The 16,992-nt window shown below is 36.2% G+C and overlaps 1 protein-coding gene across 1 annotated transcript in view; it reads left to right on the top strand.

The window, feature by feature from the left end:
* Positions 1-16,992, top strand: part of b4galnt4 (beta-1,4-N-acetyl-galactosaminyltransferase 4) — a 138,145-nt gene that overhangs the window by 108,505 nt on the left and 12,648 nt on the right. The window contains exons 8-9 of the mRNA XM_014472442.2: positions 4,982-5,060; positions 15,763-15,829. Coding sequence (XP_014327928.1) covers positions 4,982-5,060; positions 15,763-15,829 — 146 coding nt within the window. The remainder of the gene's footprint in view (positions 1-4,981; positions 5,061-15,762; positions 15,830-16,992) is intronic.

The raw sequence follows: 16,992 nt of genomic DNA, 5'->3' as shown, positions 1-16,992 counted from the left end.
TTATATGATATGCTCAGCCAAACATCTAAGAAGTTAAGTATGAAAACAAAGCAGAGATGTGTAAGACCAACAGTATGGACAGTCTTCTTTTGCAAAACACATAAATAAATGCAAAAACAAACATACAAAAAAAATGTTTCTTGCTTATCCCGAAAATACAACTAAAGTGCCTTTCAAAACACATTAATCCTTCACATTTTGTCACTTTACAATTACAAATTATAATGTATTGTAGAACCACTTTTACATAACCAACACAAAGTATTGCTTAATTGTGCACCCATCCATCCATCCATCCATCCATCCATCCATCCATCCATCGTCCCATCAGCTTTAAAAAGAAAAATCATCTCCACAGCATGATTCTTCCACCACCATGCGGATGACGTGGTCAAAACTAAATGCAGTGTTAGTTTTCCACCTCACATGGCCTTTTGGAGAGAGACCAAAAAGTACAGTTTGGTCACATCTTAACAGAGCATTTTCTCACATGTTGTTTGTCCCTATCATGGCTTGTGTCAATCTGCAAACCAGACTTTTTATGGCTTCCAACAACGGCTTTCCACTTGCCTTGAACTGTGTAGACAATAGGTGGATCTCTACAGAGTTATGGTGGGCCATTTGGCTCTTTCTCCTATGTATTTTTGTTGTTTATTTCTGTTATGCTTGAAGTGTTTATTGGTCTTTATGACGCTGCTTGTTGACTAATCTTTTCTAATACCCCTTTGAGATCTTCTAAAGACAGCTATTCGAGGGAGGTTAAATTGAATACCAATGTACTCTTTGTAGTAATTAGGGGACTTCTGAAGACAACTGCTTGAACTGGATTTTATCCAGGGGTGTTAGGGCAGAGGGGGCTTAAAACAAACTGTCTGAAGCTTGACTCCCTGGTGTTGCATTGAGAAAAGCAAGAACTATTTAAAATCTAGTAATACCGGACAAGCACAGAAAAGTGAACACAAACTGTTCTCCCCAATTCACAATTTTTGGGCAGAAAATAAGAGTGATGCGGGGAAAAGGATAGAAATAAAAGCAAAGAAAAAAAACTGAGCTCAGTAATTCTTCAATATTTACATGAGATGCTTAAATGCAAAGGAATTGGATGCGGTCAATTCAAAAAAGGTAGACTGTGTGAGAAGTGCAGGAAAGAAATGGCCGACTTGACACAGAAGAAAAGTGGGAGAGAGCAGGGGATGACAGAGCCGGATGGAGAAAATGGAAGAAAGAGGATTTATTGAGGCTGCAGGGAAGAGCGTTGGGATCGCGCTCTGATGGATTAGAGAAATGCATGGGAAATGGAGGAAAAAAGGGAGGAGAGAGTGTGAAGGGAAAAAAGCTTTTTGTCCTCCTCCGGGCAGCTCCAGACTCTAGTATCATTAATGTAGTTGAGAGAAACGTTTTTGCTGAGAACAAGCTTTTACTTAAAGGACACCTGTGGGCATTGCAGATAAAGAAATCAGTCAAGAGAAAAAAAGAGACGGAGACGGGAACAGGGTGACACTCGGGATAAAGGACAGACTTCAAAATTGGACTGTGGACTCTTAAAGCCATCAGCGGGCTGAGAGAGTGAAATAGCATAAGAAGATAATAGCAAAGACAGGAAGTTTACACTCTTTACTTAACTTCCAGATTTTTAAGATAAAAGAGAGAGGGCCAAGAAATAGGCATTGTGGGTCAATAGGTTTTTGGACAAACGGCCTCGCTTTGCTTCAGTGGGTTTTTTTTCCTAGATGTTTGTCAAAGAGTGTGTATATCAACAAGCGGAAGGTTCCTTCCTCCATTTTTAATACAAAATAAAAATTTAATGCCTTAGCCAAAGCAGACTTCAGGCTGTGATGATATTCTCTGGTATATTGGTCGGTTCCCACAGAGCCTTCTTATGTTATCCATCCTATTCAGATTCCTTTGTCCATCTTTATCTGTTCAGCACACAGTGAGAGGAGACGGGAAACAAAGACTCTAATTAGTCAAGCAATTAGACTCTTGTTTTGTGTCCTTCCTTCATCCTTTGAATCACATACCAATAGCTGCCTTCTTCTCTTTCATGGCTCATTTGCCCTTCACTTGCCCTTTCATCTTTTCTGCCTCTTTTCATGAAGGAAAGTCTATAAAAAATAGCTTTTTAAGCTTATTTGCTGTAATCCCATCTTCATTTTCCTAAGAAAGCAGTTCATTTACTATTTACCACTCCATCGTTCTTTTGGCCATTCTTTATCTGTCTATTCTTTATCTGTCTATCTCTTTCATCTATCTAACCATCCAACACACACAAACAAACTCATTTAGTCTCACTGAATTATGAAGGATGAAACACCTATGTCCAATATCACAATATAACGTGTGGCGATTTTGCTTTAATTCTTACCATTTTTGGTGCCATTTGTAAAAAGAATAAAATAAAATGAATCCACCAAGCCTCCAACATCAAACAGATACTGACATTTCTCTACATTTCCTCCACGACGAGCTGTGGCAGCTGTAAATTGTTTCCTTCGTAGCATAAACTAGAAACAAGGATTTATGGAGACTAATAACAAACTGCAGTGATTGATTGCCATATTTAAAAGTTAGATTTTTTTTTTATTTGAGTCTAACAACTAAAACGTGACATAGCCTACAAATGTTTTTTCTAAGTGTCTGAAGTTGAATCAGACTAAACCTTTCTTGTTTTCGGTCAGTTAGAATGACCAAAATTATTTCTATTTGTTACATGACAGACAATTTAGCAAGAACATTTTTGGAGATTCTTTGTAACTTTTTTTAATTGTTAATGAGGCACAGCCAACAAGATTATATCATGGCTTTGGAAACCCATAATAGGTTTATTACATTTAACATTTAAGTCTTATTATATTTTTCACAAAGTATCTAATCTTGTGTATAGACTCCAGGTATTCTGCCCATTCTGGGAGTGACTTAAAGGGAATTATTACATGTTTTTAAATCTGAGGATGAATGTTGAGAGTTTTGTGTAGATGAAGCGTCAACTGCTTTATGTCTGTTTTTGGTGTAACTCTGAGACAGTGTGGCGGCAGACAGAAGCCTCTCAACTCTACCATTAGATTATCCCCCTGATCAAGTCAAATTATGGTCAGACATCCAAAGTGTAATGAAGGGTCAGGAAATGTAATGATGTTTCCTAAAAGCATTAATGTGGTCTGGTCAGGGGTGAAAGCTCCACAAAGTCAAACTATAAAACAAACATTACTCAATTTTAGATTATTAGAAAGAAAGACGTAATAAAATGACTTGCTTTAACACAGATTTGTTTGTGCTTTGCCTTTGGAGAATGTATAATGCCTTGTTCATCAGTTTTTTGTTATTTTGTTGTTTTTACTCCTTTAGTGATGGATCATCTAAAAGTCATGGTTGTAGGAATTGCTTTGTTTGTATCATTTTTGGGAAGGGCAAGTGGGGCAGCTAGGAACTTCAAGTGGCACTTAGGTTTGCTGGGTGCAATTTCAACAGCTACACAGACATCCTCTATTTATGATAGAGTGACCTTTATAACATACTGTCACTGCTCTGCTGCACCTGCAATGATTTATTGGCTATACAGGAAGCTTGTCAGTAGGATGATACAGCGGAGCTTATACCTGGCGCAGCACATGACTGCCCCCCCAACCCCTCAGGCCTGTGTCCTTCAGTTTCAACTCAGCCAACAACATCAAAAAGTAGAAAAGAAAACACACACATCAAAATTTGTTTATTATATTGTGCTTTTTTATCTTCAGCAAAGCTAGAAGAAGACGGGTGAATGTACTGCCTCAAATCCGAATGGAAAGACAGATTTTCATTGCTAAAAATTCTTAAGTTACTAGACTGAAGCAAGCGAAATGTTTGTAGGACATATTTTCTCCTTTCTCCAGTTAAAGTGCTGTTTTATTGTTCAGAAGATAGTCTGTGTATAAAAGCCAAACACTCTACCAAATGTTGTTTGCTGGAGCATTTGATGTGCTCATAGATTTACGCATAGAAGTCAAACAGTCGGTGATAACTGTGTTTACGTCTGTTTTGGGAGTTAATGTTGTGTGAAGAAATGCTCTGTCCTTCATTCCACAGCCAAAGTCTCGCCAATTGTATCAAAAATTGTTTTATATGAATAAACCATTGTTTGTTTTATGTGCATATTAAATTGATTTGGGAAAATGGCAGACATGGAGAACCTTCAAATTATTTTCACAGAAACAGCTGTGAACTGGATGAGTGGAAAATTATGATTTATTTGGAACATTGATTTTCTTCATCAGGCTCTAAAGGAGTGTTTTTTTATTATTCAGGATTCAATAAAGCTGCTGCTCACAGTCATCTTTTACCGTTTTGCCCCTGGCATAAAATTATTTCCTAAGCACATCTTCCTCCATTCCACAGAAGCATAATTTTTGTTGTGGTTTTACAGTTAAATTATTCGGTTAAAGGATTTTAAAACCTGGTAAAACTTCTTTGGGGGGCTTTCAGATGCCGAAAGTTACAGGTTGTATAATATCAAAATAAACACTCATTAACAACTCACTGGTGTGTCAATAAAATCATAGCTGAAGAAATCATAAAAGGCTTATAATTATCCTTAAACAGCAGGTTACATTAAAAACAAAATTCAATAAAAGCAGAATATGATGACCATGACATTTTAAATTATTAGAATATTCCTTATGCTTGAGAGAGAAAAAAAACAATCTAATGAGGTAATAGGAACAGGGGTCATCGGGATCCCTTAGGAAGTGTCTATTGATCATAAGTACAGATAAGTTTATGTGCTACTATTTAAAAATAATCAAAATCACAAGAAAACAAAGTTTTGTTGTGAAAGATTTTAGTAAATCTAAAGGAAATCTCTGTAATCGTTGAGGAAATTGCAGAGAACCAATCTTCACTAAACTTGTTCTTGTACTCATCACATTTTCTTGCGTTTAAAATCAGATTTTACTTTAGAGTGTATTTTAATATAATCTAACTGTATCTTTTTCTGTTTTCCCTGTAGCCTGATATCATCCAGGCGATACTATTTTGAGATTCTTCACAAGCAAGATGACAAGGGATCAGACCACGTGGAGGTTGGGGTAAGTTCATTTCTTCTATTTTTTTATTAGAACTATTATTCCTCCCAGCTGTTAATCAGAGTTCATGGCTCTCAGTGTAGATACACACTTATGTTAATCTAGAAGTTCATCTAAAAGTTTCCATTTAATTTCAACTTTGTACTCTATGGTTTAAATCCATGTAACTACTGTATGTATTTTCTTGTGCAAAATGTGTGCGAACTACTGTAGACGGAATATACTGATCTGTCTGTGGTGATGAAACTTGCATGCATTCAAAATAAGACCTGATAGATCTACAGGTAGATTTTTCCTTGATGTATTTAAGGAATAATCTACCTGTAGTTATGTTTTTAACTACAGGTAGGTAGTTCCTTAAAACAGTGCCACGTTTTTAGAGAACAGCGCTGATTCGAAACACATATTGATATTAACACATATTGAAGTTGGTCATTTTGATGCAATAGAAATAAACTGCTTATTTTGCACCAAAATAAGCAGTTTACTTATATGGAAAATAAGAAAACTGCTGAATTTTAACTTTGTAGAAAATCAGGCATTTGTGGCACAGATGCATGATTAAACTTTTCATTAATTACAAACATTAAAACTGTGGAATAGTTCTGGACTATTCCATTTGTGGAATAGTCCAACGGAGGCTTCAGATGATAGTTTAAAAATAGAAGTCAAATTCAGTAGTTTGGTAAATAAAACCTGTGCTGTATCGTTGGAGGAGACCCTACTGCACCAGCAGGGAGAGGCGAGCAAATAGAAATCAACCCGTTTATGCAAAAGTAAAGACTGAGCTGGTGAGAGCTGGCTCATTTTACTCATTAGATCTTTTGATCACAACTATTCAAATACTCACCTATTGCTTTGCCTACCAAAGAGTGGAAAGCACAGCATTTTTAACACACTTCTTTCTTTTTCCTTTATTTTTGTTGTCAGTCTTCCACAAGACCTTAACATTTTGTCCTGTTTTCTATTTGTGGCAACTCTCCAATGCACCATTTTCTCTGCAGAGTGGTGTCTCCACCTTAGGCAAGACTCCAACTGGAACTTAACTTCAAGATGAAGTGTCAAACAAAAGCCCACATCCCTTATATAACCTTTTGTTCTGAGCATGCAGGCAGGTGGCAAGGAGAGATCACTTAGGTATGGATGTAGGATATATCTTTTAACTAGCTTTGAGTTATAATAATCCTTGTCAGCAGTTGGCATGACACCAACTGTGTCAGTGTGATAGATCTTCTCCCACTGTAGTTCTTTCATGTTTTGTCATCCTGAAAATTAGTCATATTTTCCCTATTTGGATTTGTATGTATTTTACTACTTATACTCCTTTTGTGACATTTTTCAGCCATATACTTGTTTCCGTTATGTTTGTAAAGGCTAAGATTCAGAAAGTTCTTATTTTTTTCTGTGATGCTCTCTGTATTTCTTTTCTCATATTGATTGGGATGATGCAAAGCTCTGTGATGACAGACGGATCATACAGGAAACTGGTTTGTAATAAGATGATACAACAGCCAAAGGAGAATAGAAAGTTGCTTAGGTGTTTGTAAACTCTTTGGGATTTTTTTGGTGTATTCTGTGAAATATAGTTTAGATTGGGCTTAAAAATCCAACCTGACCCGGACAGATCCCGTCCACATTCTGTCTGATCTTGAGCCAGCACGACTAATTAACTCTAGTTAGAACTCAGAGCCTGAAGTAAACCCAACACAATATTTGAAACTGTTAACAATACTTCACCTTCATTGAATGAAATTTTTTGCAGCGGAGGGAGTATCCAGAAATTTTGCTCAGATTCAAATATAAATTCTTCATAATCATGTTACTTAACTAAAAGTAAAAAGTATGTTGTAATTAAACTACTCCCAATTTTTTTCCCCATAAAGTTACAACTCACCTCTGGTCATTCAAAGTAGCATCAAATTGTTAATTAAATTGAACAGCATTTGTCTGCTGCCTGCCTTCTGACTTGATCGCAGGTCAGGTTATAGAGACAGTTAAACGTTTGGGCAGTAAGAATATTTTTGAAAGTACTTCTTGTTACTCTGTATCTAAGCCTTCATGATAGGAAAATCACCACATTAGGATGCTTGTAACAAACTGATGATTTGAGGTCACATTTCAACTCTTAATATCATCTAAAAAGTACAAGCCTCCCTCCACCACTGGCAAGTACATTTACTGTCAAGAGGACAGAGAAGTATGTTGTTGTGCATGTCAGTATTGCAAAATAAAAAAGTTACAGCCTTTGGTAAATGTTCCTCCGTATTGCAGCAGGATATCAAATAACAACAGTCTTTCTGTCGTTTCCCCACAGCGACTAGTACATTCTTCTTTACAAAGGTGTTTCATCACTGTATCTTGCTCTGCTTCATCTACATTTCACAGCATTGTCCCAAGATAAGTTTGGCTCACATTGCATCTTTGTGGTGCTGTCAGCAAAACAGTCTGGCGGACCACATTGACAGCAGCACATGTTGTTTAATGTGATGAACAAGAGAACAGATGAATAGTGTATGTAACAAATCAGTTGCATTTTGTAGGTACAATTCAGCAGAGTTTAAGAAATGGGTTGGGAATCACTGATCTAGAGTATATGTCTGATCCATTTTGAGGCAGATTCTATTTTTTGGGGGAGGGTGCATCAGAATAATACTAATAATAAAAAAAATAAAAATAAGACAATTCATCTCAACTTGGTCAGCTTAACATTAATGGTCCAGGTCAACTAATACATGATAAGCAAAATATCTGGACTGAATATTGTATCGTATGAAATAAAATTCACAATTCAGTCCATACCATCATTTCAGGGTCATATTTTTCTGCAAAAGCTGATCTATCATTTACAGCTTTTTAAAATACCAGTTATTCTTGAGGTTATGTCTCAGCAACAGGCACTTTATTGTAGGAATCTTTAAAAGTTACAAATATCTCTGGTACAGGGCTTCTTTTAAAAAAATGTATAAAGAATAATTTTAACAAAATATGTGTGCTAGGTTACAGATTTGTAGCACCTGTAAACCAGTCTCAAATACTTAGATTTTTGGCTTTAAAAAACTAAAGGATTTGCTTTTTCCTAACATTTTAATGGCTTCATATAAAATTAAAGAGCAAATGGAGCCAAGAAAATGTAGCTAATAGCAAGAATAAATATTGAGAAGTAATAATTTTCAAGTAGAAATGCACAACATTCAGTTTTTTGCTTTTAATTTTTTAAGCAAAACGCTCATCGTGTTTTCAAAATAGATTGGTCCAAGTAAGTAAAGTGCAATGAATATAAAAGTCAGCAAGTTGAAATTATATGCTTGGTTGTGTGTATGTATAAATGTGCCGTCTGAGTAAGGCTTTCGTATGTGATTTAACAGTGGAATACATTTTATATCTCGACAAAAATAGCAGATTTACTGTGACCAGCCCACAGCAGCATAAGCCCAGGGCTCACATAAATCTGCAGATACCCAGGCCTTCATTTGTTAAAGAGCAGATAGTGAGAATTCATTGCTTCTTTTTTCCCTATATACAACATGTTCTCCATAAAGCTGTGATAATACAGTCAAAGGTGGGCTTATAATCAAGGAATGTATTTGTTAAACAGCTCTTCCTTTGAACACTTGAAACAGGCTGTACTAAAATATATTCTGAGAGTTTTGGCTTGAAAATAAGAAGGAAACATTCATGTTATGATGGGCTTCTTTCTGTTTTGTTGCATTTAGTATTTAAGAAGGCTAGCTGCTGAAAGGTGGAACATAAATAATGAATCAAAAAGGGACCATTTTAAAATGCCCAAATTACTTGGACTCAAATGTATATTTTGTAGGAGCAGCAGGGATTCTGCGCTTTGGCTGTATCTATCCAGTGCAGTCACCTGCCTCAACCCTTTCCCCAATTAACTTCAAATAAAGTAGTATTTTTTGTTAGAGTTATAGGTGGCTGCTTAACATGATAAATTATTCCATGAGCTGCGGTTTCATTAACTTTCTTAATTACCATCTGGATTTTTGTCAGTGAAACACAGGACCTTTTCCACCAGCCTAATGGAAAACATCTACTGATCGCAGCCTGACAGGACAACGGAAACTGTTGCCCATTAAACAGAATGATTGAGGGGATGACAGAGGAGAAGAAAGCAACACTTTAATTAGCAATGGCAACTTTATGGATGGGCAGTGGTGTGAGGTTTAGATGCAGGATTTTAATGGCCTTGTTTTAGGACTCCTACTGGGCCAAAACCCAGACTGATGGACCAAATATTACTCTCCTTCCACCGTTGCACTTACACAGGCTCAGCTGCACAAGTCATGGCCACAAAGACCTTTCAGTATCTACTATGAAATCTCCCTCAGTATAAATCAGCAGCACTAAAAGTGATCTGCAGCCAGGTGTTTAAATACAATGAGCTTCTTGTTCTTTTAACAGGAATTTACTTTACTATTTTATAATCTCTGTGATATATCCCAGGCTAATTATGTCATTACCATTTTCCTTCCTTGTAATTTAAGTAATTTTTTCCTTTGGTTGGATCAAAGTTTTCAGATCTGAAATTTGTTCAAAGGCAGTTTACATCACCTTTTTATGCAAATGTTTTCATTAATACATAACACATTTCAATACTCCACCAAAAGAAAACTTTTGCTTTTTGTTGCTAAATTACTGATCTTTCTATTTAAACCACCTCATGATAACGAGGTGACTTTACATTTATTTACCCTACATATGAATTTCCAGCTATTATTTGTTTTCAGCACAGTCTACATGTACAACATTGATCCTATGGTGACTACAGTTGCTGTAGGTTGTATGTACTCCAAAAGTGCATTAACAGATTCTTAAACTCTAAACATTTGTGGAATTTGATTTTCCAGGCATTTTTCCACCTCTAGATAATTGTGGGGAAATATTTTAGATATTATTTCCTGCCTTAATATATTTCTGGATTAAAAAATATGTATGCATATATTTATAAATAAAAGACATACTGTAGATGTCCATGAACAAAATTTTGCATTGCTTTGGTTCATTCTTTTTGTCTGTGTGCTATTCTTGCCATCCATCCGTTCTACTATCCATCCATCCATCCATCTGTGCATCCATCCACTTCAGTCATGTGTACATTCATCTCTTTCAATAATTCCCTACATTCTGGTGTAAGTGCAGATTTATAAAACCAAAACTTACTATTGACTATTTTTGAGATGTGAACCACATTAGACTTGCTATAAACGTTTGCATTTGCTAAATGTGCCAAAAAAAATTAAAAGCAGATGTGCTGTGACAAAAAGCATACACTTCCACACTCCACCAAAAGGAGGCAGGTGGTCTGCCACAACAATAGCCATGCACTGCGGGGCTCCATTCCTGGCTCATTTATTTCATAGCACCAAGGCGATGTTTCATCAAACAGGTGCAGTGAGCAAGTCCTAACAGTGGAGTCCTATATCCCACACATGCGTAAGTGTTCTTAGCCAAGGCACTTAACCCCAGGCTTTTTGCCAATTCACAGCATCTGTTTACTGATTTGGGTGTATTTGTGTGTTGAAATAGGTAAATATGGTGCTAAAGCATATTAAGGGGGCAGTAAGAGTAGAAATGAATTTGTAAGTGCCATCCTTTTAACGCTGAAAGGTGTTTATGAGCCTTAATTCCAGTCATACACCCATTTATATCTAGAAATCACTTTTCCTCACACCAGTATTGGCTCATATAAAGAAATCCTCCCTCAAAACATATCTTTAGCATTACTCAGGTTCCTGTCATGAGCAGCTCCTTTCTAAAATATAGAGCATTCATTTTGAAACCACAATTATTGTTAGGGCTTAGTTTTGTTATTGTCCAGGACATTGAACTTGTTTGCCTTATTTCATTCAGTAACCAATAATTTAATTTTACGTTTTCAGTGTATTTCAACAATGACCTCCACTGGGAGGGTCATACAGATTTTACCTCTATTTCTTGTTCCATTTTACTCTCAACTGCTTTTACAGCGTGCATGTCCTCGTCCTGCATACCAAACAGACCTTGTACAGTATGTTCACTCCTTGGACAGACTTGGATAGAGTTTCAATCTAGTGGTGTTTATGTGTTTCTCATGTTGGTGCCGAATGAACAAAAACCTTTTCCAGAGAAAGACATTTTTGCTCCAGAACTAACCAAAAGACTATTTTCCATCTGTTGTTCCTGGAAAACACTCAATTCGTCCTGCTAAAGACAAAGCTATGCAAACAAGGTTGAAATAATGTTAACTACACACAACAAAACAAAAGGTTTTTTGTTTTCAATAAATAAAAAAACTTCAATCAATACAAGCAACAAATACAAAACAAGGAAACTCTTACACAATTATCATAAAAAATATAAAAGGTAATTAAAGCTAAAAAAACAAGCTATTCTTTCCACACTAGTGAGAAGGAATACACATTTTTTTTGGTCTACATATAGATTTTATCTGTGTCACTTTCTTTAGCAAGATGAGGGAAGCTAGTCAGAGTTCAAGTGGTTATGAACACTTTTCTTGTCCTGGTTGTTTATTACAGTAGTTTTGTTGTTTAATAAAGAGGCAGTAAAATACAAGTATAAAAAAAATCTTCTGACTGGCATAAAAGTTGTTTCACAGTGCTGTATTCTCCTGATTACTTGACAGTAGTTAAAATGAAGCTTGACTCCAAACAACTGAAGTAAACAGGGAGTGAGATAAATGCTCTGCTATACTAATTGTTCTTTCATTAGCGTGTTAATTGTCACTTTGCTTTCTTTGCACCACAGCTGCAAGATGTAATTCTTGGCTTGTTAGCAGCATGTCATTCCCAGCCAAGAACTGTTATTCAGTTCTTTGTCTGAAACATGATGGACGCTCACATGTTGTCCTCTTTCTTTTCCCCAACCCCCCATAAGTTATATGAAAACAGATTACTTTGAAAGAAATTATGGTTATTGTTTAGCAGAACTCTATTCTTTTCTCAAAGATTATCAGTTAACTGCATCTCTACCTGCTTAAAAATGTATCAGATGGATTCCAAATGTTCTAAGACTGAGGTATGATGTATCTTTTTTACAACAGAAATTATTCAAAAGGAAATAAATAAATCTCTAAATACTTTACAGCTTTCTATCCATCAACCATTTTTTCATAGATTAGCCCCTAATGATTTTTATTGTAATGACATAGTAAGAATAAGACAGTTGTAAACACAGAAATGGAAACTACTGTGCTAGTTAAGTGACTTATCTGCTTTGCTTCTACTACTTTAAAATAAATCTTTGTCATAACATTTTAATAATAGGTTAACTAGATTTATTGTTAGATATATTGTCTTATGTTTATAGTCAAAATTTCTATTATAAATAAAGATTAAAGAAAATAGATGGATATCTTTCTGGTTCACTTTTATACTTTCTCTTGGGCCAGTGCCATCAGGTTTGCTAACGTCTTACTCTGCTCACTCCCAGTTATTTTATTTTATTTCAGTTTTGTGTTTATGCTCTATTGCTTCGGGCCTAATGCCAGCTGTCTGGCAGAGTTTAGGCGATAATTGGTATACCTCACGGTATACCTCTCTGCCCTTCATGGAGTATGCAGATATTACCAAGAATTAAACAGTTATTATTAAAGTTGTTCTAGACGTCAGATGTTCCTAGCAAACATTTGGCTTTTCAAATCTGTCAGATATCTTTACTTTCTGTTAATTTTGATCTCAAGTGAATCTTAACCAAACATGTAAGATCAAGATTTGCTTAAGCAATTATTTTCCATGTGCTATATTAGGAAATCAACTTCAGCTCCTGAGGCTTGTGAGGAGTTTAATCATAGGAAACATATACTTCAGTGAACTTCAGTCAGTTCTGCCAGAGATTAAAAGTTCTGATTATTAAAATGTAAATAACCCATCTGAGTGTGTCCATAAAAAAAGAAGAAAAGTCAATTCTATATATATTGTACTTATTTTCATTTTGGATATTTAAACTATTTTTTAATTTAATTGGATTTAAATAAGATGAGGAGAAGGAGGAATACCCTGGTTTCTTTCACCACTCTGTGATGAGGATCAGCATAAACTCTTTGGCCGACTTTTCTAGTAATAGCAAACCTTCATGTCAGCGCAGTGTCTTGGCTAAGTGAGACAACCCTGAGGCTAAATTGTGGCATTTCTTTCAACATTTGGTGCTCTTTAATATTTCCCCATTGATAATGGTTCTCTTTTCTCTCTGTTGAACTTTAAGAAGCACTTAGGTTTCTTCTTCTTGCTGCTTCCTCTCAAAAACGGTTTAACATGAAAATATGTACAAAACAAGTAACATACATACATTATATAAAAAAGCATATATTTGTTTCTCATTGTTTGACATTAAAGCAGATAAGATTTGAATTTGTTTTCACTAGCAAATTCTGGATTCTACATGTATTATCTTAGTATGAAGTACAAATACATTTGAGACTGTGCAACTTGGGTCAAACGTTCTGGGTGTTCTTCCACAAGCATTTCAAATTGTTTTCCATTCCCAGTACTAGTCCAATTCTTACTGACAGAATTGGTTTAAGTGAGTCAGTTTGTAGGTCATTTTGCTTGTCCACCCCTTTTCAGCTCTTCCTACAAATTTTCAATGTGAATAAACCCCAAGCTTTTTGATTCATTCCCAGTTATCCCAAATACTTGATGGGAGTTATTTCACCTTACAGTGTGACAAGATATTTCTGTTGAAGAAAAGAGAAAGATTTAAAACATGGATATATTGGTTAGAATCGTTTTTTTTTCCTCTGATAATCTAAATTCTGATTTGACTTTTGTATTTTCTTGGATTATCTTTATGTGATAGTTGTTTGACAATCTGAAAAATGGGTAGCAAAAACAAAGAAATCTGTAAGGAGGCAAATACGTTTTTACTGCACTGTACACACCTGAGATAACTTTGTAATTGACAAGGTATTTCCATTACACAGTGCTAGTCCTCCACTTATTCAAGCTGATCGCTCCGTATCTCCCTGCATTCATTGCTTTGGAGGCCATCATTGGCTGATATCACCCCCGCAGTAAAACTCTGCGCTGGAAAGATAAGATTTGTCTTTGGAGTGTAACCTCTGACGGAGGCACACATGCGTGAACTGTTCTTTATCATTCTCTTGGATGGAGGAAGGACTTTTGAAACCTTCGTAGTGTAACCTGAAGAACTATTAAGAATTGCTGTCCATGGGAAACCTTTGGGAAACCCTGCAGTGTCTAGCACACAGCAGAAGCTCATTGGGAGCATCCTCAGGACCGAGTCGACTTGCAGTTTCCTTCTTTGTGCGTCCAAATCAGCAAACAAACAAATGCCTTTCCCCAAAGATTCTTATAGCTGTTCTAGCTATTGAACTGTTCTTTTGGACTGGATTGTGGAGATTGTTTCAATCTACCTGAAGTTGATCACCTCAAAATAATAATAATATTAATACTACTACTACTACTACTACTACTACTACTACTACTACTACTACTAGTACTAATAATAATAATAATAATAATTAATAATACATTCACCTGTCTGGGCTTAGACAAATTAGTCAAATAAGATGATTTAGCCATCTTTTTTATGTTTGCTTAATTCTTTTTATTGAATACTTGCTGTTAAAAGGCTTTGTTAAAACTGCCACATGTTCAAACTATTGCACTCAAGATAGAGTTTGAATAACATGCATTGAGAGATTCATGTTTTGTCCAGTTTCTCCTTAATGAATGACGTCTGAAGGCGCAGTAGCTGTTTCTGCCTGTGTGCTACAGCCCTCGAGGTTGTATTAAAAACAGTACAGCGCTCTGCACTTTTGTTGTGTTGTCGTATCAGTTGGGCAAAAGCAAACCTTTCCAAAAATCATATATTGCTTTAACTTTTTTGTCCTCTTTTGACTTTACCGGCTCACTTTTCAAGACAGAAACAATGACAAAATGGTGAAGCCTTTTGTGGCCGGTTGAGCCGCGCCCTGCTGCGACTCAGCATGATGTTGCCGCTGTGCCCTTGTTTGATGTTCCTATGTTTGTGTCCTTCTGTGGGCACCGTATGGGTGCCTCAGTGTCACCCCATCAACATGGCTGTGAGCTGCTCATATGAGCTTTAGATGCTGTATGGGAGAACATAACTTGTTGCTTATGAAATGCCCCTTAATCTAAGTAGGAGGGTGTTGTGTGCAAACACTATTGTGGGAGTATTTGCATAGGGCGTTTATATTTATATTCTCTAAGGAAAGGTTGGAAAATGACCTGTCTCCCATGATTACATCCTTGGTAAGTAGAAGTGACGAGGTAATTGTGAAATCTATTTAGGAGAATTGTTGCCTGTCTCTCTTCCTTCCTCTCGATGCTTCTCTGGTTCAGGTCATTAGTTGATTCCCGCCTATTTTTTCCTCTCCTCTCCACTCTTTGTCATCTTTTTTCGTGTTCTTGTTTTGTTCACAGTCTGTTTTCATTTTTCTCCTGTTTGCTCCCTTCCCTAGCTCTTTACAGCGCCAGATTTCATATTCTTGCTGGAAAATGTTACACTCTGCTGTCTCTGCTCTCGCAGAATAAGTGAGTTTGTAGAAAAAAACTCGGCATCAGCCGAATCCTGTGATTTTTAGATACTCAGTAACAGAAAGAGTGTCACTCAGCTGACAATCCGCCATGAGTGATTCCTGTTCAGTTTCATGCTCTACATGTTCGGGTTGTGTTCTTACACAGTTGCCTTTCTTTTGTGTCTCATTCAGTGGCGGCCGTTCCTCCCAGGTCTTAAGTATGAAGTGATAGACTCAGCTTACATCTCTCTCTACACAGGTAAGAACCTTTTATTTCTACTAATACAAAAACCTTTCATCTCAGTTTATTTATGACCAATTTTTATAAAACTAAATTACAATTTGGTTCAGTTCTTTTTGTTTGACTTTTAAACAACAATGGGCTTGCTGCCATTATTATATTTCTTTCTTTGTTCTTTGTTACACTTTGTCTTTGTTTTGCTTGCACTTAATCTTATCACACACAGAAACAATTTGAAATATAGGCCTATGCATTGAAATTTCAACAGAACTAGGTTGGTTTATTGTCTGTCTTCCATTAAATGTTGATTTGATCATATATTTTGGATCATTATTCTGTTGAATACTTAAAGACTCAATTTCAGTTTTCTGGCAGCGTTCAGCAGATGGTAAAAAAATATATATTTTAAAAGCTGTAAATATAGGATTATACTGTGGCTATAAAAACATCTATAGCAGGGTTTTTCACATGCAATACATAATCCAGAGGTGTCATTTGATGTGGCCGACATTGCAGCAAAGTTAAGAACTCCGCACTCTGAGTTGGTACTTAACCTCTGCAGCACCAAGAATAGTAATGTGTCACAAGGCATCAGTTACACTGAAAGCGGAAAATGCCTGCTGCTCCAGAAATGATGCGCAGAGTTGTCAACTTGAGCAAAACCGCAGTGTTGCTTGGCTGTGAGCCAAACCCCGCAGCCTTGTTTATGACGAGCTGTGACAGGGAAGAATGAGGCCTCATACATCATAAGAGGTCACTCACTGGATTCAGGCATTACCTTCTCATCATCTTCCAGCAGCCATCCATCCTGTCCTCCTGTGTCACACCCTCTCTCCTCACTAGCTTACGTTATGTACACAGACCAGAAAGTGTTTGAGATTCATTCATGTTTGTGAAATTATGCCACCGTGTGTGGGTTCATATGTATGCTCAGCACAATTTAAGAACAAAAGTGGGAAGTTATATCAAACTAATTCTATTAGATTTTCATTTATAATAAAATTAAACCTTAAGAAATATTCTTTTTAGAAAGACAGCCTATTAAAGATTCACATTACGTCTCATGAATGTAAGTCAAATTGGTTTCCTTTCAATATAAAAAATGATTTTCTTGTTTTATCTTAAAAATTAAACCCAAAAGTGGAAAACACTAGATAGATTTCCGTGAACTTGAAGAGCAA

This window comes from Xiphophorus maculatus, chromosome 2 (assembly GCF_002775205.1).
Source record: "Xiphophorus maculatus strain JP 163 A chromosome 2, X_maculatus-5.0-male, whole genome shotgun sequence".
NCBI lineage: Eukaryota > Metazoa > Chordata > Actinopteri > Cyprinodontiformes > Poeciliidae > Xiphophorus > Xiphophorus maculatus.
The sequence above is the reverse complement of the archived record's forward strand: the minus strand, read 5'-3'. Positions and strand labels throughout refer to the sequence as shown.